Genomic DNA, 25,077 nt, shown 5'->3' with positions numbered 1-25,077 from the left:
CACGTCAAATTTCTTGCTACATTCAAAATATATCCATATTACGTGACTTCACTGCGTTGTGATCGTTCGTTCGTTGTCAAGCCGCGGCCTTAACTCTGCATGTCGTCGTCACTGCGTCGTCATTTCGTCATCGACACGACATGGCCGTCCAGCCGTCGCCGTCATACAGCCGCCGTCGTGCATTCATGGTCATACGTACCGTTGTCGAGATGCCGTCATCGTCATTATTCATGAATGGTCGCACCATTGTCGCTGTGCCGTAGTCGTCCCACTGTCGCTGTCACACCGTGCATGGTCGTTTTGTCGTAACCATCCTGCAGTGTCGTCGTTCCATGCATCGTCCTCATACAGTGACGCCGTCGTGGTCATTGTGTGGCGGTCAACATTAGTGAATGGTCGTCCAGTTGCCGTCATTCCATCGTCGCGCCACTGTGTCGTCGTCAAAATACCGTTATCTTCACGCCATCGCGGTCGTTGCAACGTCATCACGCCGTCACTGTCATTCCATCGTCGTCATCTCATCACCGTCATTGATTCTGGATTTTGTAATCTATTTTGCTTTTACATTTATTTTGATTGCAACACGGATTAAACATTTCTTTCTGTTTTTCCCTCGCGTTATGTACGTTCGCGCCGTGGTTTGCAAGCAGACACCAATGGCGTCTCGCGCCAGGGAGCGTGCTGCCCCCTGCAATGCAAACAACGCGACGCGCCCTCTAGCGGAGATCGCAAACCGAACAAGAGCGAAGAGCCGCGTTCTACGTTGCAGTCGCAGCGACAAGAGTGCGGCCGAGCACTACTGGCCCTGCCGGGACAGCATGCCGTCTGCTTCGCCGCCTCCTTCGGCGGCACCACAGGCGCAGAAGCTTCGCGAAGATTACCGCAAGAAGCTGACCGAGTGCAAGGAGGTCGAGAGCAGGCTCAAGGAGAGTGAGTTGTACTCTCACCCACTCACCGTGATATGCTATCGCGAACACATGATGAATGCGAGCGAGTCTTTTGGGAGCGATAGAATTTCCCCTTGCAGTTCGTTCGGTATACGGAACCGAAAAAGCGCAGTCATCTGCGAAGTATAGGTGTTCAAAATAGTTCAGCCAGTTGCGTGGTCGTCGCTGCGCGTACCTGCCTGCAAATCCTCCCACCAATTATTTTCGCTTTTAATTGGCCATTTGGTTTTTCGAGCGCTCGTTTTTCTACCCCTGCAACTGCACCGACAGGTGTAATGTAACGCAAAAGCGCCCACGTTACTACATAGATGCTTAGCGTCTCCGTATCGACTGCGGGGCCGGGCGACGGCGCCCAGGTGCCGAAGAGCCGTGGTTCGTGACGTTTGCGTTTGAGTGATCGCGCTCTGTGGCGGTATTCTCGGGGTGATCGCTTTCGGAGATGCTTTGCTTCGGGAGATTTCACGTAACCATAACGCCCGTCGCATCGGCGTCTATCTACGAGAGGCGCAGTTGGCACGTACACGTGTCAGCGACGCTCTCTTTCAGTAGACGCCGAAAGCGTCTGGCGCTAGTCACGTGAAATCTCTCGAAACTGAAAGTACATTCGATAGCGATCGCGCGAGAATACCGTCCCTATCTAGCGACGGGGTTTCACGTAAGCGACCACTGCAGTATAGTGCCTAGAATAGTATATTCTAGGCACTCTAACTGCAGGCCGTGGTCGAAGACAGTGGCGGGACGCGTTTATGATGATTGATCATGGTTTAATGGCATCCCAAACGGCGTGGTGACAAGTAGTCGCCTAGTCTGCTTGATTTAATCAGGTACGCTATACATGTTCATTATCTACCATTCTTGTATACATCTCTTTAATCTTTCTTTTCCTTCAAAACCTACCTTGTACCGCTAGCTATGACTGTAAGCCGAATTCACAAAGCTTTTCTTTCGTAAGTGATGCTTTTCATTGGCTGATCGCCTTCGCTAATAATACGTCCTACATTACTATCAACTCATGCTCATATCAGCTGACATTAACGCATTTAGCGTAAGAACGTTTTGTGAATACGGGACCTGTCCCCTGCTTTTTTTTTTTTTTAACCAGTTCTCTAAACGTGTCTTGATCATCTCGACTTCCGACCGGTTAACGCTTCCGTCCACTTTAAACACAAGCGCTTCTGCAAGGTGTGCGTTACCCACGGCTCTCACTGGGTGAATTGCTTGGCTTTCCATTAGGATGTACTGAGTGGTCTCCGGATTATCGCTGCAGCATACACCTGCCTCATCTAGTTCCGAATATTTGCTCCGGTATGTTTTTGTCCTTACACTCTTAGAAATATTTACACCCTTTGGGGCTTATCTTGTCCCACAACAATAATCGTCATCTGCCTTGCCCGAGTTTCCTTTCTTGAAAGCTCGGCGCTCGCTACTTTCCTTTCGAGAAGCTGCGTCTCACTGATAACGCGCATGCGGTTCGTGACTGGGAAGTACCGGACTCGCAGCGTTAAAAAAAGGAAACGCGGGCAAGACAGATGACGATTACTGTTGTGGGACAAGATACGGCCCAAAGGGTGTAAATATTTCTAAGAGTGTACACTCTTAAAACGGTTACACCCTTTGGGGTGTATATTTGTCCCACAACAATAATCGTCATCTGCCTTGCTTGCGTTTCCTTTGCTGAAAACTCGGCGCTCGCTACTTTCCTGTCGAGAATGCTGCGTCACACTGATAACGCGCATGCCGTTCATGACTTGGCAGTACCGGGCTCGCAGCTTTAAAGAAAGGAAACGCGGGCAAGACAGATGACGATTATTGTTGTGGGACAAGATAAGCCCTAAAGGGTGTAAATTTTTCTAAGAGTGTAGGCAGCGGGCTCGATCGAGCCTCAAATAGCGAAAGCACTGCCCGTTGTGCTATCGTGCAGATTTTCGCTTCTAATTTCTTTCTTCTCATTCTTGTAAATATCCGTGGTCATTCTTGCTTCCATTCTTTACATCCAGTTAACCGTATTCGTTTCTCTCGCTTTCTTTCAAATGATTCCTGGTTCTCTGATTAAAGTTTCAATTACCCTGAACGTGGTTGCCAACTTTCTTGACCCCTTGCTCCATTCTCTGTCCACGCCTTTCAGGTACAGATACTCGTGTTCGTCGCCGATGGCAACACCGTACCTTTAGAGGAATGGTCATTGCACTTCATTGACACTCCACGTGAGAAGTTGTTGTTTACACGTCTTTACGCGTGAGAAGCACTTGCAGCGCCTCCCACAGTCTAATAGTGGTGTAGCGCTGTGCTCAACTCGGCGGGATGGAGCTTTGAGTCGAAGATGGTTTGAGAACATGGCGGATCGAAGATACCTCGGCTCCACGTTTTGCATCCTCTTGCCGTCTGCGGCTCTTCTTCTTATCGACCCGGAATTTCCAGGATTGCTCGAGACGCTGCCGTAGTTCACGCAGTGAACGCTGGCGTTCTCAGCGTTCTGGGCAGTCTGGAGTGACAAATCGACGCCATAGAGACAGAAAAAAAAGTTAAGAGTGGACACTACCATACACCCCTAGCGGCACAATCGACCCTAGCGCGCCTGGCGGTTGATGAGAGCAACTGGTCTGCACTTCCTGTTTCGGTTTCACTGGCGCGAAATTTGGGTTACCCCTCGTAACCGACGTTGGGCTGTAGCGGAAGCTTGTCACTTCAGACCACTTTTCTTCACCCAAATGGTAACGCTTTTATTTGTCGCTTTGATTTAGCGATTCACTATTTTGTGTAGTTCAATATTTGGTGTGAATTGAGGCCGTGACGCAATTTTTGTTGTAACAGATGGAGAGAGTCTTTTTTTCTTTCTCTATGTCGACGCGATCGTTTCTCTTGCCTGCTTGGCAAGTGCGTTTTGTTGAGAGACGCAAGGAGGCAGGCGACGCAGAAGCACCCCCTGCCAATCATTATACTTTTGCCGCAAGCTCCAATTAAGGTGCGCCCTGACTGCACATCATCACATATGTGGCCGCTGCATTTGGTGGCTTTTTTTTTTTTAATGCGTTAGAATTAGGAGTGTCATAGTGGGAAAAAGAAAGTACTTGTGGGCAGTGTGGGAAACTTAAGCCGGTTACATGGTAGAGATGTAGAGGCATGGATGAATGTATAGAGGGGGTGGCACAGCTTAAAAAAGCATGTATGCATGTTGCTATATATTATTTATTTATTTATCGATACTGTCGGCCCTTGACGGGCTGTTACAGGAGTGGATGTAACATACATAAACAGAGAAGTGCATTAGTGCGATTGAACAATGCAATAATGCAATGCGATGCAATGCAATAACACAATACATGCAATGCAATGTTATGTATATATGTATTACGTATTATATATATATATATATATATATATATATATATAATGAGGGTGGTCGGCTTCGTCGCCCCGCTAGTTGTACTTCACTCCTCGAAAACGCATCACGTATGTTGAGTAGGCTCCTGAACTACTTACAATTTGGTGAATGCGGGTTAAGTAATGTATCCGCGACCTCGAGGAGGTGCGACGCAATTCTGCGCATTTCTCTCACATTTACCGCTGAATCGCCGCTGAATATTTTTTTTTCATTTACACAGAATGAGCGCGTGCAATATTGCGTGTTGATGTAATATGTAAAACTTCAAAACGGACTAGATCTTAGGGCGAGATTTAGCTTTCCTGGAGCGAACGGTAAAAGCTACAATTGGTCAGACTTAGGGGTGCTGACAAGATGTTTTCGGCAATTCATTCGTTTTGCGTCAAATGAAGCTCCCAAACCTCTAATCCCCAGAAAAAATAGTGAGAAGCCTCAAAGCGCTGTAAATAATTTATTACCCTTTATTTTTTACAACCAGTATCTGTTTCGTTCCCCAGGATGATGCTCTGTCGTGACGTCACGACATAGTACGTGCGAACAGGACATCATCTCTGGGTCATAGTTTCCTACAGTTAGTGTAGGAAACTCTGCTCTGCGCCTAACGCGACTGGGCTAGCAATGGTAGTTTCCATAACTGTTTCAGCACAATCATCAGTGGGTCAGTCGCCGTCGTGGTTGGTGACTGACCCATAGTTCTCCCTCTACTGGTACAAATTGTCTGTCAGAATAACGAATTACAGCTCTACGTCACGTGGACACCCAATATTAGATGCTAGCTTGAACTCTAAATGTACGCGGCTTCACATGAAGTCATCTTTATGCACGGTTAATTGGGCCTCTGTAGCTCGCTCAATATCGTTTGCACGCACTTGTATGTAATGCCGATTAAGCCCAGTGAATACGGGAAGTGCCACATGAAAGGGTTCTGAAGCACATGACGCTTTGTCTGAGCATGGCAGTTTCTACCTGTTTGCACTTTTTCTTTCTTTAGCTTGACAGAGCACGACTCGGGCTACCCGGATGTCTGGCATGGTACAGTGCACGTGATGAACATTGGGACCCAGTAACGCGTGAGTGCGAAAATACGCTAATTCTGAGGCGAAAACGCCAGCGAGCCAGGTTGGATGATTGAAAAACGCGCTCTAATCAACCAAAGCCGTTGTCATAAGCGGCAGAAAAAAAAATGTACACGTACGCGTACGAGACAAAGCCCAGACGAAGCCACATCCGGATTTCCAGTCGGAGCAAAAAAGAGAAAACATGGCGGCGGCTGCAGTGACTACTCCGCCGGTGGCTCCTGTGGGAGACCAAATCGAGAAATATCGCGAAGACTACCGAAAGAAATTGACAGAGCACAAGGAGGTGGAGAGCAGGCTCAAGGAAAGTGAGTGAAAGACTCCCCCCCGTTGTGCCGGGGTAGCCTAGTTAGCGGCTGAGACGACCCCGCTTAAGCAGGGCTTTCAGTTTGCAATAACGCTGATTCACGTCAGTACAAATCGCTTGTGTTTCGTGTCCAGCGCATTATAGGTTGCTGTGTGTAAGTTGCTTTCGGTGCGTGTGTAGTGTTGTGTGTCGTAATTCGGGCTTTCAAAAGTCCGTGCCCCGCTGATAACGTCGTCTGGCAGCCTACGTTGCAAGCATTTCCTTTGACGAGTTGGGTTACGGTGCTTCCTTGGGAATGAATGGGTCGTTTTATCGCCTTCCTCGTGCGTAACCTTCTTACACCGTGTCATAACACGTCTTTAAGCAAACCTTGTTTGTTTGGTTTGTCTGTCTGGCCGAACTTTGCGAAGCACTGTTTCCTTTTCATCAAGATCTCTGAACAAAACGAGCTTTTTATATCGCGCACGTTGTGACAGAATGAGCGAGCGCTTGCACTATAACAGCGTGTCCGACCCGCAAAAACTACAGAGAAACAAACTAAATTACGGACATGTCGGAGTTGGTTTGCTTTGCGACCTGCCTCGGCTTCGCGTAAAAAGTTTACCTGTACGACGCTTAGCAATACACGTATCGTGTACCGTCTAAAGCAACGCGTTCAGGAGGTATGCTTAAGACGTACGTTGCATTAATTGCGTCCCCGATATGCCCTTTAAAGAAAAGAAACAGTCGAAGCATATAAACGTTGTTATCTAAAAAGTATATCAGCGATGTTATCTCGGAAGGTTATCCATGTAATGTTGTTATGACATCATTATCGTTCATTTCATTGCAGTGCGTGAGCAGCTGAAGGAGCTGAACAAACAGTATGAAAAGTCTGAGAATGACCTGAAGGCTCTTCAAAGTGTTGGCCAGGTAAACAAGGGGCACCTGCTTGCTTCACTGCTTTTGTGTTTCGGAGCAAAATCATTGCTTAAATTACAGACTGTGACTCTGTGCGCAAAAACCTACAAGTGTTTGATTTTTCTCGCATGCCTGCATTGCAGTACAATTTGTAAAATTGCTGACGTGAACTTCTTGAATTGCACCAGACAACATTTTTTTTTTTTTTAATGTCAATTGCAAGCAAGGCCAGTTTCTGTGCATTGAGGCTGCATAGTCCATAGAAGACTCCACAGGCTGATTTCTTGTGTCTCGCACTTGAAAATGAAATGCCTTGAGCTGTGTAAATGTGAAAGTTGCTGCGTACCGGTGTTTAAGGAAGCATTGCCTAAGCTCTGTCGAATCTGCATTTCTTGTTTTGCAAAAGTGTCACGGACCGTTACACTCGCTATCACATGACCGATGTACCCTAGTTAGATAAGCAAATTTTGTAACACTTCGAGTGAGTGTACATTGCCTAGCTGAATGTCACTTTGTCAGTCTGGTGCTAGGCAGCAAAATGAAGTGTCTTTCAAGATCAATGACAGTGGCAGTCTATGAAGCCGTAGAGGTTGATACGATTCTTGGCATTCTGAGTTCTTTAAACGTTTACCGTTCTGCTACAAAAAAGATTCTTATTTACAAGAACCTTTGCAATCGAGAATAGAGATGCTGTAATCCCATTAACACATCTATTTGTTTTGAGCCAATACAAGCAAGGAACATATCACAAATCTACAAGGTCAAAATGTTGGAATCCGCCGAAAATGAATGTTTGAAACTTGTTTTGGCTTCACTGGTGTCACAAAGACGCTTATAACATTTGAAACCAAGAAAAGGTGGTCTTAGAATTGGTGCCAACTCTGCTCTAAGCATTTATTCATTTATTCTACAAGCACTGCTATCTAGGCTACACACTTAATAAAGCGAAGCGAGATTGTCGAACACACCTACTGGCGAGTGCACTCCACATCAAGCGTGACTTAACGTTTCCATCTCACAGCCTGCAAGTGACACTGGTGACTAAGCACACTCGCTCAAAGTGTCACTAAATTTGCTCGGCTGACTGGAGTATTACTGGAGCTACTGCCAAAATTACTCTCATTGCTAAAATGGGGCCCCTCAGTTGTGGAAGGGCTGCTGTCATTTGAAGAAGCGTGCGGTTGCAGTCTATTGCATACAGTCGGCTTCGGAAGTGGAACGCAGGTTTCCTGAGAAATGTGCACTTATGCTCTTTTAAAGCATGTCACTGTGTAGGTGTCACATAAATGACTGCAGATTGTGACTGAATTCCAGACTATGCGACCTGGCTGCACATGAATCCAGCTTTTTTCGCAAAACCTGTGTCCTCTAAACTATTGTGGCCAACTGTATGTGAAGCAGTAAGGCAGGACACGGTCACTCTTTCAACGCACTTAACGTATTGCAGCACTTCCCTGAGCTTCTCGCTGAGTCTGGCCTCTATGGTTCATCTAAATTGCCCATTGCGGTTGAGTTAACCTAAGTTGACCAAGGAAATGAAAAGCTGCCATGACTTTCTCTGGTGCAGGAAACAAAAAAAGAATCTAAAGTGCTCCAGATTGACCACTGGGTTTTTCTCGAACCTGTACAACATACAAAGCCTGTCATCTGATATGCACATTATTTCAATTCCAGATTGTTGGTGAAGTACTGAAGCAACTTACAGAAGAAAAATGTGAGTGCTCATTCTTTCTCGTGTGTGATTTTTGCTCTTTCTCTCTCTCTCTGTGTTGTGAAATGTGGTCTTGCAGTTTTTCGCCATCTACCCTCTTGCATTAAGCCTGAGCGTGCTCTTTTATGCCGTCTCGCAGTTATTGTAAAGGCAACCAACGGGCCACGCTATGTGGTCGGATGCCGACGACAGTTGGACAAAGCCAAGCTCAAGCCAGGGACACGTGTGGCTCTGGATATGACCACACTAACAATCATGAGGTGGGTATCGAAAAGAAAACATCCTTCACAGATGCATGCCAATCTGACAATTGATACATCAGAGACGGCAAAGCCGCGTGAATGTTTCCTCGCACCCTTTGAAAGTACTGAGGCTCTGTTCGCTGGCTCGTGGCATCGCTTGAATGCAGCAGCAGTGCTGCTGCATTCGTACAGACTCCTAGCTGACCTCCTACCTGGAATCTGTATAATGTGATGTAAGAAAAATGATTGATTCCTGGTTAAAAAAGATGTGCAAATACGTTGTTTATTTGAACGAAATAGGCGTAAAGCAACACTTATTTTATAATCATTGATAAGTACGTTTCAGAACAAAAATTGACGACTATAGTTATTCTCTGATTAACAGTTCGTACTAATCGTGCCACCGCATGAAAATGGCTGTGGAACTCTCCCTCACAGCTTTGCTGTAAAATTGTTGACTCATACCAGCTGTTGATGGCCACATCGAGCGTTGATGACTGGTGCCTTGTGGGAGACAGTTGTGGTGTCTGCATCAGAAAGCTGTCCGTCCAGCAGCAGTTAGGGGATTTACCATATTTCAACCCTTTGAAGCTGCTGTGGGTCCTGTTTGTCGCACACCTGCTGTCTTAGTTCATAATTTTCCCATTCTGGTGGTTCCAGGTACCTTCCTCGGGAGGTGGACCCATTGGTGTATAACATGTCGCACGAAGACCCCGGCAACATCTCTTACTCCATGATTGGAGGTCTTGCCGAGCAGATCCGCGAGCTGCGAGAGGTGAGCACGTGCTGGATTTCTGCTTGAACAAAACAGCCATAGGGAAACCATTGAGACCTAAAAAACTACACTTGGGCTTTTCTTTTCTGTTCTAAAAAGATTGATGGCTTTGCACCTGCTGCCGATACAAGCACACTTTATTCACCTGCTGCTCTCGTGAAATAACATTTGCCTCTGCTGCCATCTGTACTGTTCATACCTAGCACCACCTTTGTTCAGCACAAAAACCACAACACCAGCACTGCTGCCATCTCTAGGCTGCACCCGTAACTGTCGCGCACTGGTGCCTCTGGCTAGTTTGATGTATTAATGGAAACGTATGCTAAAGAGAGATCTAATACACAAAAAACAAAATTTTTAGCAACATAATTTCTGGCCTTGTTTAAGTGCAAACCGGCTTAATGTTTTGTTATACACACACACACTGGCACCGAGGGTCCATCTTTGTGTATGTGGATGCATGTTGGCACATTATCTGAAAACGGTTGCTCATGAAACTGCTTGCAATCACCTGCAACCAACCTCCCGACAGGTGATTGAGCTGCCCCTGCTGAACCCCGAGCTGTTCCAGCGTGTGGGCATCACGCCTCCCAAGGGCTGCCTGCTGTATGGGCCCCCGGGCACTGGAAAAACACTTCTCGCCCGTGCTGTCGCAAGCCAAATCGAAGCCAATTTCCTCAAGGTGCATTTTCCTGTTCTTTTTCTACACACAACTTATTTATTTGTTGATGCGAAAGCGTCAAATGGCTCGTTCAGCAAGAAAGCCTGTAGCATCTGTACCAGCGAAACTGCAGGTAAATTCCTATAGGCTGCGACGCCACGTCACGAGCGCACCTGGACAGAGTTCCCATTGGACGCAACAACAAATCGCCCTTGCTCTCGCTCCTGGAAGCCTGTTTAACTGAGCGTTGCTTGTCTGCGCAAGCTCTAGCCTGCATTCTAACTGTGCCTCAGTAAGGCCAAATCAAAATGCATCAAGCTTGTCAACGCGCTCAGTTGCCCACGAGGAGTCCATAGCTCGAAGGACCTCTACGTGGTGCTCAATTGGACATTAATGTTATTGCATTCACAACTCATAAAAAGTGTTTAGGTGTGTTGGGATTTTGTTATTTATTTATTTATTTATTTATTTATTTATTTATTTATTTACTTATTTATTTATTTACACACATGTTAAAGGGTAGCCTGCATGTGCACCCTCAATTCGGTAGTTGTCTGTTTCGAAAGTAAAAATTTTTAAAAAAAAATTCTGAAGCACAATTCTAAGTTTTTCTAGCCGCTTGTCTTCCTTGTCAATTCTTTCACTTTGTTGTGCCCTCACACATAAAATATATCACGTTATTGTTGGTTGCCCATATGTCTGCTTAGGCTATGACATGCCCTTTAGCTATAGGATCTAGCCTACAGGACAACCCCCCCCCTTTTTTTTTTAAGCATTTAATTGTGAAAATTGCAGAGAACCAAGCAGGATTACAGTCGCCGACCGATTTTCCGGACTCCAAAAATTCGGACATGCCCGATTATTCGGTCAGCTTCGCGGCACCGCCATTCTCCCCATAGACCATAATGTATAACAACTGCCGAAAGTTCGGACACCTTGCAACCTCTCGTCTGATTTTTCGGACACTCCTTTAGCCAACTCGGTCGAGAGCACCATGCACCAACTCTGACCGGTGCATGGTTCGACTTGCTGAACGCCATTTTTGTTTTGAACGGAGCTTCCTTGCTGCCCCACGAAGTGGCGCTACTGGAAATCCCCGCTCATCATCATCGTTTCTGCCTGGTTAGATAGAGCGGCTCTGCAGCAGTTCCGGTTTCAGCTTAGTAAGCCATGTCAAGACAATTCAGCAGCTGATTTGTTCCTTCGCGCAAGACGCTGCACGCTGCCAGCAGGCCGCGTTTTTCGTTTGTGCGACTGGTGTCGGCATGGTGGTGTTTGCTTTGTGTGCTGTGTCGAGGTTTCGGTGATCCAACGCGGCATACATAAACATCGCGTCAAGGGTCTAATGGCGCCAACAGTGCCCGCGCAAACTGCACTGGGGAATGCCGGCAAGCAGGTGCCGGGAGGCCTAAGATTTGTTGCCTTCTGATGTGCTCCCTACTGACGCGGAAAATGTTCTGCCGAGACCTGCGCAGTGGTTGCATTGCGATTCCACACACCGTCTCATTTGACAGTTTCATGGGTGCTGACACTGCTGTATTGACATGCGCAGAACTCGACGACGGCAAGATCATTTGTCAGGTTTCTGCTGCACCACCAGACGATGACTCTGAGTCGATGACGCGTCATGTGCTACGCTGCCGTCGCATGCGGAGCGTGTACAAGCAGTGACTATGCTTTCAGCCGTCAATAGTGACCGTACGATCCTCTCCGAGATTCAGGCTTATCTGATTGCGCGTAAACGGAACAGCGTGCAACGACGCATTCACGATTTCTTCCAAGCCTACTGCCAAGCCCGAATAAGTGCGTGGAAATAAAGGATTTCATTTTTTTTTTTTTCTTAATCTGCTTTTTCGGACACCTGTTTATTCGGACATTTTCGCAGTCCCCATGAGGTCCGAATAAAGGGTCGGCTACTGTACAGGAAGAAGTCCCTTTATGCATAGCCCTGTGCGTCTTGTCTTCACAGTGGCCTAACCATTCGTTTTGCATGTACAGTCACCTCCACATTATGAGCTTCTGTGATGTTGTGCAGCCGTCTTACCTTTGAGCCTGCATCCTTGCCTCCAGGTGGTTTCAAGTGCCATCGTCGACAAGTACATTGGGGAGAGTGCCAGACTCATCCGCGAGATGTTCAACTATGCTCGCGACCATCAACCCTGCGTCATCTTCATGGACGAGATCGATGCCATTGGTGAGGAATTTCTATGGCCTTTACATGGCTCGAGATTATGTACAGCATACTGATTTATAGCCGGTATCGGCCACAAGCGGAAGGGAAAAAAAACAAAAATTCACCTCGGGATTGGGTTCCAGATACACGCCATTTCCAGTCAACTGCAGAGCTGCACCACCTGCTCCGAATGCATTACACAGAACTGCACTGAAGACGCGTGTTGCAGCTATCTCATCCATGCTTCTTAATGCATCAACTGCAAAATGCAGATGAGGTCAGAACACCCGTTCTTGATCAGCTACAGTCACTGAGCAGTTTTTCAGACCTGCTTGATTAACCCTTTACGGGTGAGACGAAAATATCTGGAGAAAATGTTTCTTTTTCATTTAAATGTGCTAAATACACCATGAATAAAGATATTGAACGAAAAGAAAGAGACATCTTACATAAACTTCTTCAGAAGTAGGTTTGCTGTTGCCTGTGGGCAACGAAAACCAGGCAGAACACAGAAAGCGAGCTTCACTACAAACAGCCTCTGGCTTTGTGTGGAACTTGTACGGACACTCCTCAACAAGTGTGAAGTATATTGAAGTACATTGAATTTACTTCCTTGGCATTGCTCGTGGGATACCACTGAAGTAGGGATTTTTCTGTTGGACTTCCTACTCTGATTGTGCTTTCAGAAAAGTGTGAATCACATGGCAAACTTCTTCCTTGTCTTCTGTTCGTTCTTTAATCCAACAAATGATGCCTGCTGCCCATCATTCAGTGTTGGGTTGAAGACATTTTAAGGAGCAGAACCGGAACGTAACAGTTTTCAGTGGAACGAAGCTAAAACCTGAATGAAAAACAATTCATTCCGATACCCTGTGCTATCACAAGGCTGCCACAAACTGCTTTTGCGCCTGTGTATTTAGAAAGTTAACTGTTTGGCTGAGTGAAGGACAAGGTAACTTCCAAAGAACTGTGTGGCAAGTTGCGTACTCATTTTGCAGACTTGATCTGCCGATATATTTTGAGAAGGAAAGTCCCAATTTGTCATTCAGAGGGGCATTGCTTTTCTCTTGTTTTTAATCTCCAGGTGGCCGTAGGTTCTCTGAAGGAACATCCGCCGACCGAGAAATCCAGAGGACCCTCATGGAGGTAAGGCCTTTCCCCTCTCCCTAACCTACAATAACTTTTCTGGCTGGCTCCTGCAGTTCTTGTAATCTGCAAGCAGAAAGACTGATGTAAATGAAGGTTTGTCTGAACGATTCTGGTGCAGGAGAACCGCGGTTCTTGCACAGACGATCCAGTTCCTGAACAAACATGTGGAGGACGTCACTTATGCACAATAGTTACCAGCCGTTGAGTAAGCGTGTCTTCTCTTAGAACTACCACAAATTTGCCACCTCTATATTGGCAAAGAAATTTGTTAGTATTGGACCAATCTGGGCGCCTTTGGATTTCTTCAAGGCAATGTCCGGTACTGTAGCAGCCCTAGTGTTACGATTCTAAGTGACAAAAATTTAACTGACAACGAAGTGACCCAAAATTGTGTTGCCACGTAAAGGAAGTAACCTTGGTATGTGGGGCAAATGCAACAATCGCGCTAACGCAGCTTTGATATGAGCGCCTTGGCTTGGCTTGTACAATGCTTTGGGCGCAACCATTGCCTACTGGACTTACTAGGCCGTTGCCATCTATAGCTGTAGCATCCCATGGTTATTTCAGCCTCATAGAGGCATTGGTAATGTATTGAATTGAAACAATAATGTAGCCCTTTATGCCCATTTTCAGCGGCCAAGTTATCACATGGCCGTGCAAGCAGAGTTTTAAGGGGAGATGCGGGTCGAAAATCGCGGTTTTTCTCGAAAATTATCCATTTTTGGTTTTTACTTGTTTTATCAAGTTTAGTACCTCTACTTTTATGAAAATAAATATCAAAGCTGAATTTAAATGGGAAATGGATTAAAAACGCATTTAAAGAGCGCAAGGTGGCAATTAAAAAACCGAAAGTACGCTGTCTTCGAGCGTCTCGCCGCCGCCATGGCGCGGTTCCTCGCTGTTGCGGATCGCGTGAGGAGATCAGCCAAGCCTCATTCTCTGAATCGCCACGGTTGCCTAGGCGTCTACAGCGCTAGAAATAACAAAAAAAGCATGTTATTGCCGCGTTTTCGGAGCGCTGCGACTGGTTTTTAAATCACGTGGTACGAATCGGGAAACGCCATTGGCCATCATGCGCGTACGTGTGGCGAAGCCTACTTGCTGGGTCCATGTTTCGTGGAGGTTCGCTTCACGGTGACGATCGTTCGGCAACTATATCTTCGTCATGGACGAAGCGAGACCAAGCAAGCGCAGTCATCACGGAGTGAAACACCGTGCGGTGCACAAATATCGAGGTCGCCGGCGGAAATCTAAGGCAAAGGCTCGTCCAGCGACAACTCGATCCACAGCCGCTACGGCGGTTAGGCCTAGCGCAAGCGGCGCCGATCCCGCCCGTGTTACGAATGCCTCCGGCGAGTTTGAAGCGGCCTTAGAATACGTGAGTGCGTCGGAAAAGAAGATTGGACATTTCCAAGATGAGTAAAGAGCGCGTGATGGGGTGTCATCATTAATTACTGATTTGACAGCGCTCAACATTCTTGTGAGCGGCGCGATTTGCCCAACATGCCAGCGCTCAGAACTTCGTGTCCAAGAACCGGCCAAGAAGCGCAAATGACTCGCTTCGTTCCTGGAGCTACACTGCGAGAACTGTGCGTGCCCAAAAAGTGTTCTTTCCGCAACTTATTCATCGCGGCGAGTTGCGGCGCGCAGGGACACCAGCGACGGTGCGCGCCGAGACTATGACAGCGGGAGCTCGCGTGAATCGCCGTCAAAGCTGCTGTGGCGGCCCGTGCAGCTAGTGCGGTTTTCATCAGTGATTGGACTCGCAAGGGCCGTGAGGGAGAGACATACGCTGCAGGAAGTTTCTAGTGACAGTCGCTGTTTTATGAACAATTTTCTTCTTTTATGTCAAAATTTGATTGGAATTCAAGCCCTCTTTTGTAAATAAACATGCAATTATAACTTCAAATGCGTTTTTCTCAAAATGAAATTTTGGGCAATTTTTTGGGTTTGCCCCTCATGTTTTTGGCACTTCTGATGCTTGGATTTGAATGAAATTTTGCACACATTTTCTCTGAAGTGTGAGGAGTGCCATTATCTCTCTCAAACATAAATATTGGTCAAATATTTACAAAAAAAATTAAAATTTCCACATGGTGGTGTCATGAAAATGTAGACTTGCCAGGGTCAAATTTTTCACGTCATTAGCATATTTTGTATGCACTTTATAATTAGTTTTTGGCACTCTACAGTTTATATGGATCAAAATGAGCCATCAATGATCTGTGATTATGGAAATTAAGTGTGACAAAAATGGGGGCTAAAAAGGTGCAATTTTGCACATTGGCATCGAATAGAACAAAAACTATGCAACTTACAGTGAAACTAATTGCAGGGTTGAAATCAGCATAAAAAACTAAATTAATAGGTGGAGTTTCATAGCTCTAAGTCAAAAATTAAAGAAAAAGTGTCTTCGAGTAGCATCTCCCCTTAAGTTTTGAACTTTGCACTGTAAGGTGTCTGAAATTTCGGTCAGAAATATATACATTGTGTCTATGGGGTGAATGGTGGTTCCGCAAAGCTGTGGGAATAATTTTGTCCAGGTTATTGGTCCTCGACTAATTTCTTGTAATCTTCCATCTTTCTACATGCTCCAGAATGGCTGTTCATTCGTGGTATACAAAGGCCAGAACTTACTGCTTTCCCGTTTTGGGAGAGCCAAGCATACTTGCAAGTGCATCAGCAAAGAGAAAAGAAAGAAATAGACTAGAAAGTCGCAATTTTCCAATTTTGCAAAAGAAACAGCGACACAGCTTTGCTGCATGAAGCAAGTGGACAGTGAAGTCAAGGAATGCATAGGGGGAATTAGCAACCTAGTTTTTTTTCTAATTGAATTAGTAAAACAATAATGAAGAAGGAGATTAAAGTGGAAGAAATGACAACTTGCTACCAGTGAGAGCCAAAAACCACAACCTGTGCACGATGCAGGCAATGTTCTACCATTTCAGCTACGGCGGCAGCGGCTGGTGGCTTGTTCACTTTACTGGTTGTTTGTGCATGTGTAGTGAACTTAAGCCTGGGAGTGCTGCCGCTCGGTTTTCCTGTTTCCTCTCCACTCAACAGCATAGCTGGTGCTTTGCGTAAACCCCAGTACCTCAGTGGTTATGGCGCTGTGCTGCCAAACACAAGGTCGTGGATTCAAGTCCCGGCTACTGCGGCCACATTTCGAAGAGGGCAAGAGGCAAAAGTGTTTATGTAGTATGTGTTTGGATGTATGCTACGGATCCTCGGGTGGTAAAAATTAGTCCGGGGCCCTCCACTACGGCAACTCTCATAACCCATGGGTTGCTTTGGTGCGTTAAGCCCCATGAATCAATCAATGCCTGCCATGATGCGAGTGGGAGAGCCTCTCATACACGTACAGTCAGGACCAATATGAAGCGGTAACACCTGATGTGTATCCATCGCAATGAATTTAGTGCTGAAAGTAAGCAGGTAGTACATAGGAGGCGGGTCCTTCGATAGGAGAGCTACTTGGCAGGTATCAAGAGAGGCAAAGTCTAAAGTCAGACTGCTGCAGCAGTTGTTGCTTGTGCGCAAATTAGGCGTTTCCGTTGATATTTGCACATGTTGGTCAACTCAGTTTTAACAAAAGGTGTTTCACCCTTTTCGTGTTGTCTCTTCTGCATGCAGCTTCTGAACCAGATGGACGGCTTCGACTCCCTGGGACAAGTCAAGATCATCATGGCTACAAACAGGCCCGACACCCTTGACCCTGCTCTGCTGCGTCCTGGCCGCCTTGACCGCAAAATTGGCAAGTCACTTTTTAAGACTGATCTTTTGTTCTCTTTGATTTTCCCCCTCTTTTTTTCTCCAATCCCCTGTGGTCAGAAGCCACTGTGTGTTCCCCAGAGCCAAATTTAAAACAGAAATATTGCCCACGTAGATTGAAAAGCATTGAATTGTAAAGCACTTGAGCTTTATGCTACAAAATAAACACACAGTTGACCACCGATAATTCGGACTACACGAGGAATGTAAATAAGCCCGACTATCGTATGTCGGAAAAAACGAATGTACCCAAAAAAGATCATTTATGTTTTAAGGCCCCTGTGCAAGGAACAAGTGGTCAATGTGTTGCTGCATGCACTTCCACTTACATGTAACCAAGTCCACCTGTATTTCTGCCAGTTTTGAGTTTCACTGTACGCCGATGCAAGGACTGCAAAGGCTTGAGTCAGATATGCATGTGGAAGGCTCCGTAGGACACGGCACATCATCATCCCGAGTCAGAGTCACTGTGTGACGGTGGGAGAACTTGCTCAATTATTTCGTCATCGTCCAGTTCAGAACACCATGAAATCGCCCTGTCGACGTCTGCAACGTCTTCAAATGGAACGGAGACAGGAATCTGCTCACCACAGCCTAGCAGGCCATCAGTGATGTCCGCATTTGAGCTTGTTGTGGTAGGCGGCAGTTCAGCCTCTTCAGTTGCAGAGTCGGACTCGTTCAGACTGCGAGGGCACCGCTGGTGCAATTTGACACCACCTATCTATAACTTCATGAGAAAGACTTCTTGGGGCAGCAGAGCATTATTGCCTGTAATGCAAACTCAACAGACAGATAGCAGTCCATGTGCGGGGTTCCAGAAAAGGATGTGATGATCGCGATGTTGATACGCCCTCACACTTCATGCAAAGCCTGCAAGATTGGCATTTGCAGTTAAATCTTAATGGTGTAGAGCGGTGACCAAGGCGAGGCCTCGGAGATTACCATTTAACGTGTAATCTCGGAGGCCATACTTGATGTCTCATCGAGCTTGCCAGAGAAGATAATGGCAGCAGAGTTGGTGTTCACTACAGCCACGGACGAAGTCCGAATAATCAAATGTAGAGCTGGTAGCTGTCTGAAATATAGATAGTCTTTACTCATTAGGTCTATGGGGCTATTGGCGGTACCGCGAAACTGTCCGAATTACCAAGCATGTCTGAATAATCAGTGTCCAATTTATCGGCCAACAAATATATTAGGGTTCTTTGACCCTTATTGCATGGGCACGGCTTTTGGCTTTATACTCAAACTTTATGAATCTGAAAAAGTTGTATTGCTGCTATAAGGCAAACTCTACAGCTGTTTACAGTGAAATCTTGATATAACGAACTTCAGGGGGTCACTGCAAATTTTTCGTTATTCTGAAATGTTGTAATAGTTGAAGCCCCAAAATTAACAATTCCCCCCTTCAACCCATCAGTTGTCACCGTATGAGCTATCCATCGAAATGTCGCTGTTGGCTCTCGACACGCGTTGTTGCCATGTGAATTCCATAGATTCAACCGCTGCACACCACCAAGGCACCACATCAGAAGAGTGGTGCGCACGAAGGAGAAGGTGATGCTGAGAAAACCACCAGCAAAGGGGAAGCTGCCTGTTGAACTTTTCCAAGAAGGTGATGCTGAGAAAACCACCAGCAAAGAGGAAGTTCCCTGTTGAACTTTTCCAAAGTGCAAGCGCACATAAACAGCGCCGTCTGGAAAGTGCGATCGTGTGGCACTCTCAAAAGCACGGAGGTTACATTTCTCCACGTGCGTAGCCAGTACAGCTGCAGAAAGAGACGTGTGCAGAAAGTAGGGTGAAAGAAGAAAGGGACAAGTCTCCGTTGCTAGGTGACGCTTGTCTGGGTGGAGGATGCGCTTGCAAAACCTGATGCGTCATTGCTCCCGCAATAAAGAAAAAACAAAGAAGTTCCCTCCCGCGTTTTCTCCTCCCGCACCGTCTCAGATTTTACAAACCCATGCGCCACAGCGCCGCTTTCTGCGCCTTGTCATCTGCTGTTCTGAATGCAGTGAAGGATATATCTGGAAATCTAAGAATCCCCAGATTTCTTAATACTATTAATCCGTAGCACTGAGGCATTGTTAGCATGACACAAACTGAATGACAATCGTTATCCTGAAATGTTTGGTACTCTGAAGTTCATAGTACTGAAATATTTCTACATTGAAGCTAAAAGCTATCGGGGGGGGGGTCTGAAAAGTTCGTCAATCTGAAAAGTGTGTTAATGTGGTGTTCATAGTAATGTGGTGCTTCAGCAGTTTGTCACCTGGCACTTCTGGCGCCACCGTCGCGAAGAACTCTGCATCCCTCAAAGCATTTATCCCTGGAAATTCTTCCCATTTAAAAAGCACATTGTTATTGCTGTGCCGCTTTTAAATGTCATGCCAAGCATTGTATTACCTTTAGTTGAGATATGGCTTCACTCGCACATTTCATACGGAATGTTGCCCGACTTCTTTGATCGATCTGGCAACGTTGGTGTTGCTGGCTGCAGTGTACTTTTTTTTTTTTCTTCATGGCATGGGACTGGTGTCCGTTGGTACTGCAAGAAAATAAATAATTTTTTTTACGAGGTCAGTAGTCTCTAGCTAATCTTATTGGAACACAGTGCTTATAGCACTCTTATGTAAACACGATGTTGACAAGGGTACCTGTGCCTGCTGGCCACAAGCCTTTGAAGTTACGGTGCAGTTCTACACAACTCCATCAACACAATAGAGAATTCGCTCAATGACCGTTGAAGCAGCTTGCTTTATGCCAGTGTCACAAGGGCACCTTCGATCGCGGTCAAACCTGGTCAGCATTGAATTCCTCAACAGCGATTGGCTCATTTGTGCTAGCTGTGGCAGAAAGCCAATGGTGATCGAGAAGCTTGATCCCAATCAGGCTCAATCATAATTGAAAGTGCCCCATGTGACAGCGGTATTAGCCATGCCCACCTAACCATTTTGTAAACAGACTCGTCACTTTGAAGGCTTTCGAAATGCCCAAATGGCACGAATATTAAGGCTGAATGCAGCACTCGGGGAGCCATTGGTACCCGGTTGTAGCAGCGACATAGTTTTTCATGCAACCTTTCATTAAACTTTTCAGAGATCCCGCTGCCAAACGAACAAGCCCGGCTTGACATTGTCAAGATCCATGCCACACCCATCACAAAGCACGGCGAAGTTGGTAAGGGACCAATTGTTCTTGTCTTTTGTATAAAACGGCTCGCAACATTCTCCGCACCATACACAATGCGTGCAATATTCCTGCACGCAAGTCACCTTTTTGCTGCAATAGAATTGGTTACTAGCTGCGGTTGCTATTACATAGGTTGCTGCAGTATGCCATTGTTGCATGGCAGTAATGGTCGTCATTGCAGATAAAACATTAAAGGATGTTGTCTCGCCAATCTGATGCCGCAAAACATATTTGGAATCCTTCGACTATAAGGAGTTATCGCACCAGTAGCCGGCTTTCTCTCTCTTTTCGTCTCTGCTAACGCACTATACAGCGGAGAAGCCCAGAGGGCAAAGCCCTACCGAAAAGTTGAGCGTCGCAGCGGCCGCAGTAGACTACGCAGCATGCTGCTGCTATCTCAGATCCCGCATTAAGTGATTATGATGACAATGCTAACCTTCCCCCCCCCCCCCCACCCTAAGAAAAAGAAAAGTGGCATTCTGTGCAGCATTTTGTCAAGCCAAGGAAGAGTGGGCATGGCTTTTGAGACGAAAGTATGGCACACGCTCCCTACCGATAGCATGCGCTCCTGAATTCTTAGAAGCTGTAGAGTGGGCCACTGGAAGCCAAGCCTGGCCGAGCCAGTGGAAAATCCAACTTGGCAGTCTCCGAGATAGGGTAGCATGGCTCGGAACGAGCAATTTAGTTAAAAAAATCAAACTTTGGGGCCCGAATTTGTCCGAAAAGTCGGTCGCGAAAATGCATTAGCTCTCACGGTGCATTCATGAAGTCCGTAACATCCATCAAGTTCAAATTCTTGGATTCCGAAAATTCTATCGGCAGCTGTGCATGCACTGCAGTAATAATTTGACCTGTGTGTTCATAGCAGCCGCTACAGCAGATTGGCAATGTTTTCTTACTGTGTTCAAAAAAGTGTTTAACAAGCCTTCTATCACGTTTTTTAAGTTCCCCATGCTCTTCACAAAGTTCGACGTTGAAACATTCTGCTGGATCAAATTTAATAAAACGTTCTCAAGGTATCACTCTGAAACTTTTATGGAAGCATCAGAGAGACATTCTTAACATTTGTGCTAATTTTCATCAAAATCCATGCAGAAATAAGGAAGTTGATTTTCAAAGCCATGTCCCCCCTTAAGGGCCCCTCTAACCAAAAAAAAGGGGGGGGGGGGGAGGCTGCTAGGACAGCTTCAAACCCGGAACCTTGCTTCTGACAAAGCAGCACTCCAGCCAAATGTTCCATGAGCACATTAACAATGTGTACAGCATTCACAAGCCATTAGTCATAATGCATGCCACAGTGCCTGGTACAGTCCTAAGCCAGCAGCAACGTGAAAGTTTAAGCGGGGCTGGGTGTGAGAAATAGGGACGATGAAGGAAACAAAAGGTGTTTGTGCTCTGCCACGAATGCTTGCTATAACTTATACAGTCGAACTTCGTTTTAACAATGTTATAACTGACAGAAAAGCAGCTGTTTTATGGCAAATCAGTTCTCCGGAAGCTCGATAGGTAGCAGACTGTTCATAAAATGGGAAAATTGTCAGCTGCCCAACAGGAGCATGTAGTTGCAAAGGAAACGTGTAGGAGTTTCTCGTGTTGATTTCATTTGTCGATTTGTGGTACTTGGCAGGTGGATGGCAATCTTCCCTTTCACGAACCTTCCTCCACCATGCAGGCTTCTGCGTAGCTAATTTTGCATATTCAGTGTCCCCAATGAAATTCATCATTAATAATGCGTGCATCTATTGGAAGAACTGAAATCTGGGCAAGTTCTGACCAATTCATGCATTCAGAAAATCACGGATGGATGGAAAGGCACGGACAATGCAAGCACAAGCTCTGAACTGCTGTTTTTATTGAAAGGACGCTAACTTGTACAAGAAAGCAACTCTTACAAGCACCACTTGGTAGTGAAACCAGCATCACAACAAACAATCAACTATCTCAACTATGTGAACCTACACCAGCTCACTTTTCCTACCAGTGAATCCCGTGACACGTACTACACAGATACGCCTACTCTTTTTCTGTTAGCAAAAGAGACACCCGAGTGACGCAAGCGTTTCTAGTGTTTCTAAATGTGGAATGCCTCTATGATTTCAATGTTAATTTGGTGTCTGTCTCTTGACAAAATATGGGTGTACATGAACGCCAGTCTCCAACCACAGCTGCAACAGTGATCTACCAAATCTGCTAGTTATACGGGGATAAATGGTGTTACCTGAGCCTATTGTTTATGCACCTGCTGCTTTTGCTGAGGTGCGACTTGTTGCACGTTATCCATCCCATAAAACTCGTGTGCTCAGACTCGGAGCAAGATTATGCGTGCCATCCGCCCTTCACCACCTCCACCCCCCCTCATCTGCTTTCATGTTTTGGTCTGCTTTCTTTCTTTTTTCTTTACTCTCTCTCTCTCTCTCTGCTACAAATGTTTGAGCTCGCGGCTTGGCAGCCATGCCAGTGTAGTTGGGTGGAAAGTTGAGGACCATTCGCAGTTAATTGCATGGAACTGCAACATACAGAGCAGCAATATCTGCATCTTATTGTTACCTGACAAGTAAGGCAAGGTGGCCAGACCTGGTTGCATCTGCAACCGTCTGTTAATTTTCCAACTTGTTCTTATTGGCTGGCTCCTATTGTCTTTTTGCAGACTGGGAGGCCGTGGTGAAGCTTTCGGATGGCTTCAACGGTGCAGATCTGCGCAACGTGTGCACTGAAGCTGGTAAGTGGCATTGGCTTTTACACTGCGCTCACTATAAACTTGCTGGTAAATAAGCAGACAAGGTGGTCTATTAGTTAGCACTTTTCTCTGTTTAAGAGATATCTTAACGATAAAATTTTCCGGGACTTTGTGCATAAGAACCGAGCTGTAATCAATGCTGGCAAACTTCTTTTAGTGTTCGCTTTAAGGGGCCCTTCACCAGGTCACATAGCAAATATTGGTTATATGCTGGAAGTTGTTACGTACCCTCTAGGGAGCGTTCCACCGCAGGAATTTTTCAGATTGGTTCATTAATGAAAAGGTAAAACAGAGAAACGCCGACCAAAAATGAAAAGGTTCAATAAACTTCAAGATGTCCCGCCCGTAAGCTAAAGCATGAACTGGTGCACGTGAAAGACCAGCTAAAAAAAAAAAAAGTTTCTAGTCGTTGTTCATAAAATTCCCTGCACAGGCTGTTTATGTTGGCAAGAGCGGAAATGTTGAAAGACTGCTAAAAGAATGTATGAATGACGTCAGAAAGAAGAATGTTGTCTCCAACGCACTTGCAGAACACATAACTTATAATCATGAGATTGACTGGGACAAGAGAAGCATAATCGCAAAAGAAAGAAACTGGTGTTACTGTCAGTATCTGGAAGAGTATTGCGTACGCTAGGTGCCTCGGTCACATACTAAAACGGACATAAGCTCGCTTTGTCGAGCTACTTTTTTTGTGAACAAGGCTTCCACATGGAAGCCGAAACGTCTTGAAGTGCCCCCTCCCGACCAGACGAATTATCGTCGAACCATCGATTTCCTGGTCCATTAATAGCCAAGATAGAAATATTTCAGTGCCGCAAACCCATGATTTCAGGAGGCAAGTGCTACTGCTCAGTTAATTGTGACTCAGTTAACGTTAATGCCGAAGGTGACTCAGTAAGCCGTCAATTGCATTAACAGATAAAGAACTGGTTTTTCTGATGTCGCACATGCACTCTCGTTCATCTTAGACGGTGGTCATAGTCCCTTCGAATTTGGAATGCTTACTCATGTCGGTGTGATGCTTTGTGGGGAGCGCTTTTGTCTTGGTGTCTCAGTATATATGCGTGTTACTCAAAATAAAAATTAGTTGGAAGTCAGCGCTTGTCTTTGTCATTCTTTTGGTCCCTTGTCCTTAATGCGCTGTAAGTGATGTTTGAAACAATGGAATACCAACTAGCCCGTACCCAAACCTTGCTGCAGCTTATTTATGGAAAAATTGTGGAGTTTAACATCCTGAAGCCACAAAGTGGGTTATAAGTGACTCCAAAGTGGAGGCCTCCGACAGTTTTTGACAACCCAGGGTTCTTTAATATGCACCTAGATCCATGTACACAAGCGTGTCTTTTTTTTTTTTTTTTTTCATAACACCCCAATCTGTATGCAGCTGCCAAGGCTGGGGAACCAAATCCACAACCTTGTGCCGTAGCAACTGAGTCCCTGCTATGGGTGGACTTAATTGTACATAAACATGGAAGAGGTTTTAGAGAATTCGCATTTTCTGTGCCTTGATACCTCTTACTGTTGCTCCTGAAGTTGCTAAACCTTTCTTCTCTGCCCAGGTATGTTTGCCATCCGTGCCGACCGGGAGTTTGTCATTGAGGAAGACTTCATGAAGGCAGTGCGTAAAGTGGCCGACAACAAGAAGCTGGAATCCAAGCTGGACTACAAGCCAGTGTAGACACCCGCCTCTGCCTGACTCGCTGTACACTAGGACGAGTGTTTGGTGTTCCAATTAAAACTTTTTTTTTTTTTAATCTCAAAGCCTTTCTGCTCTGTATTTGTCATAGGTATCGGGTTGGCTTAATGAATGCTAATTTCCATGGAATGTTAAGCTGGAATGCTAAATTACACTTGTGGAATGCCAGAAGTGCTAGTCTTACCCTGAAAGATTAAAAGCCAGAAAAGACGTTAAACAAGAAAGATGGGCTTGGGCAAACATATTTTGCTATACACTCGGGAGCATCGAGTGTCACATACCCACCTGCCCAAAAATTTGCTAAACCAAAAATTTGGAATTCAAAAAAAAGAAGCCATTGAATACAATGCACTCTTCC

General features: G+C 45.8%; 1 protein-coding gene across 2 annotated transcripts; it reads left to right on the top strand.

Moving 5' to 3' along the window:
* The first annotated feature begins 641 nt into the window (after positions 1–641).
* Rpt4 (Regulatory particle triple-A ATPase 4) lies at positions 642–24,777 on the top strand. 2 transcript variants are annotated; one of them, XM_065453600.1, is made up of 12 exons: positions 642–930; positions 6,545–6,624; positions 8,287–8,326; positions 8,463–8,583; positions 9,226–9,340; positions 9,873–10,022; positions 12,072–12,195; positions 13,259–13,320; positions 16,957–17,077; positions 20,191–20,271; positions 22,931–23,002; positions 24,583–24,777. In XM_065453600.1, exons 1-12 carry the CDS (start codon positions 657–659, stop codon positions 24,699–24,701), a joined length of 1,359 nt encoding a protein of 452 aa, XP_065309672.1. In that variant the 5' UTR covers positions 642–656; the 3' UTR covers positions 24,702–24,777. The 2 variants fall into 2 exon arrangements, with proteins under 2 accessions (XP_065309672.1, XP_065309674.1); XM_065453602.1 differs by lacking the exon at positions 642–930 and adding an exon at positions 5,553–5,713.
* Positions 24,778–25,077: the final 300 nt, after the last annotated feature.

The sequence above is a fragment of the Dermacentor albipictus genome, chromosome 7, assembly GCF_038994185.2.
Source record: "Dermacentor albipictus isolate Rhodes 1998 colony chromosome 7, USDA_Dalb.pri_finalv2, whole genome shotgun sequence".
NCBI classification, from domain to species: domain Eukaryota; kingdom Metazoa; phylum Arthropoda; class Arachnida; order Ixodida; family Ixodidae; genus Dermacentor; species Dermacentor albipictus.
This window is presented reverse-complemented; position numbering and strand designations above follow the sequence as displayed.

Excerpts from the sequence above, each read along its gene's own strand:
- Rpt4 (XM_065453600.1), top strand. The coding sequence starts at position 657 with ATGGCGTCTCGCGCCAGGGAGCGTGCTGCCCCCTGCAATGCAAACAAC. Across the intron at positions 8,584-9,225 it reads ACCACACTAACAATCATGAG|GTACCTTCCTCGGGAGGTGG; the intron begins GTGGGTATCGAA and ends TGGTGGTTCCAG. Across the intron at positions 10,023-12,071 it reads TCGAAGCCAATTTCCTCAAG|GTGGTTTCAAGTGCCATCGT; the intron begins GTGCATTTTCCT and ends CCTTGCCTCCAG.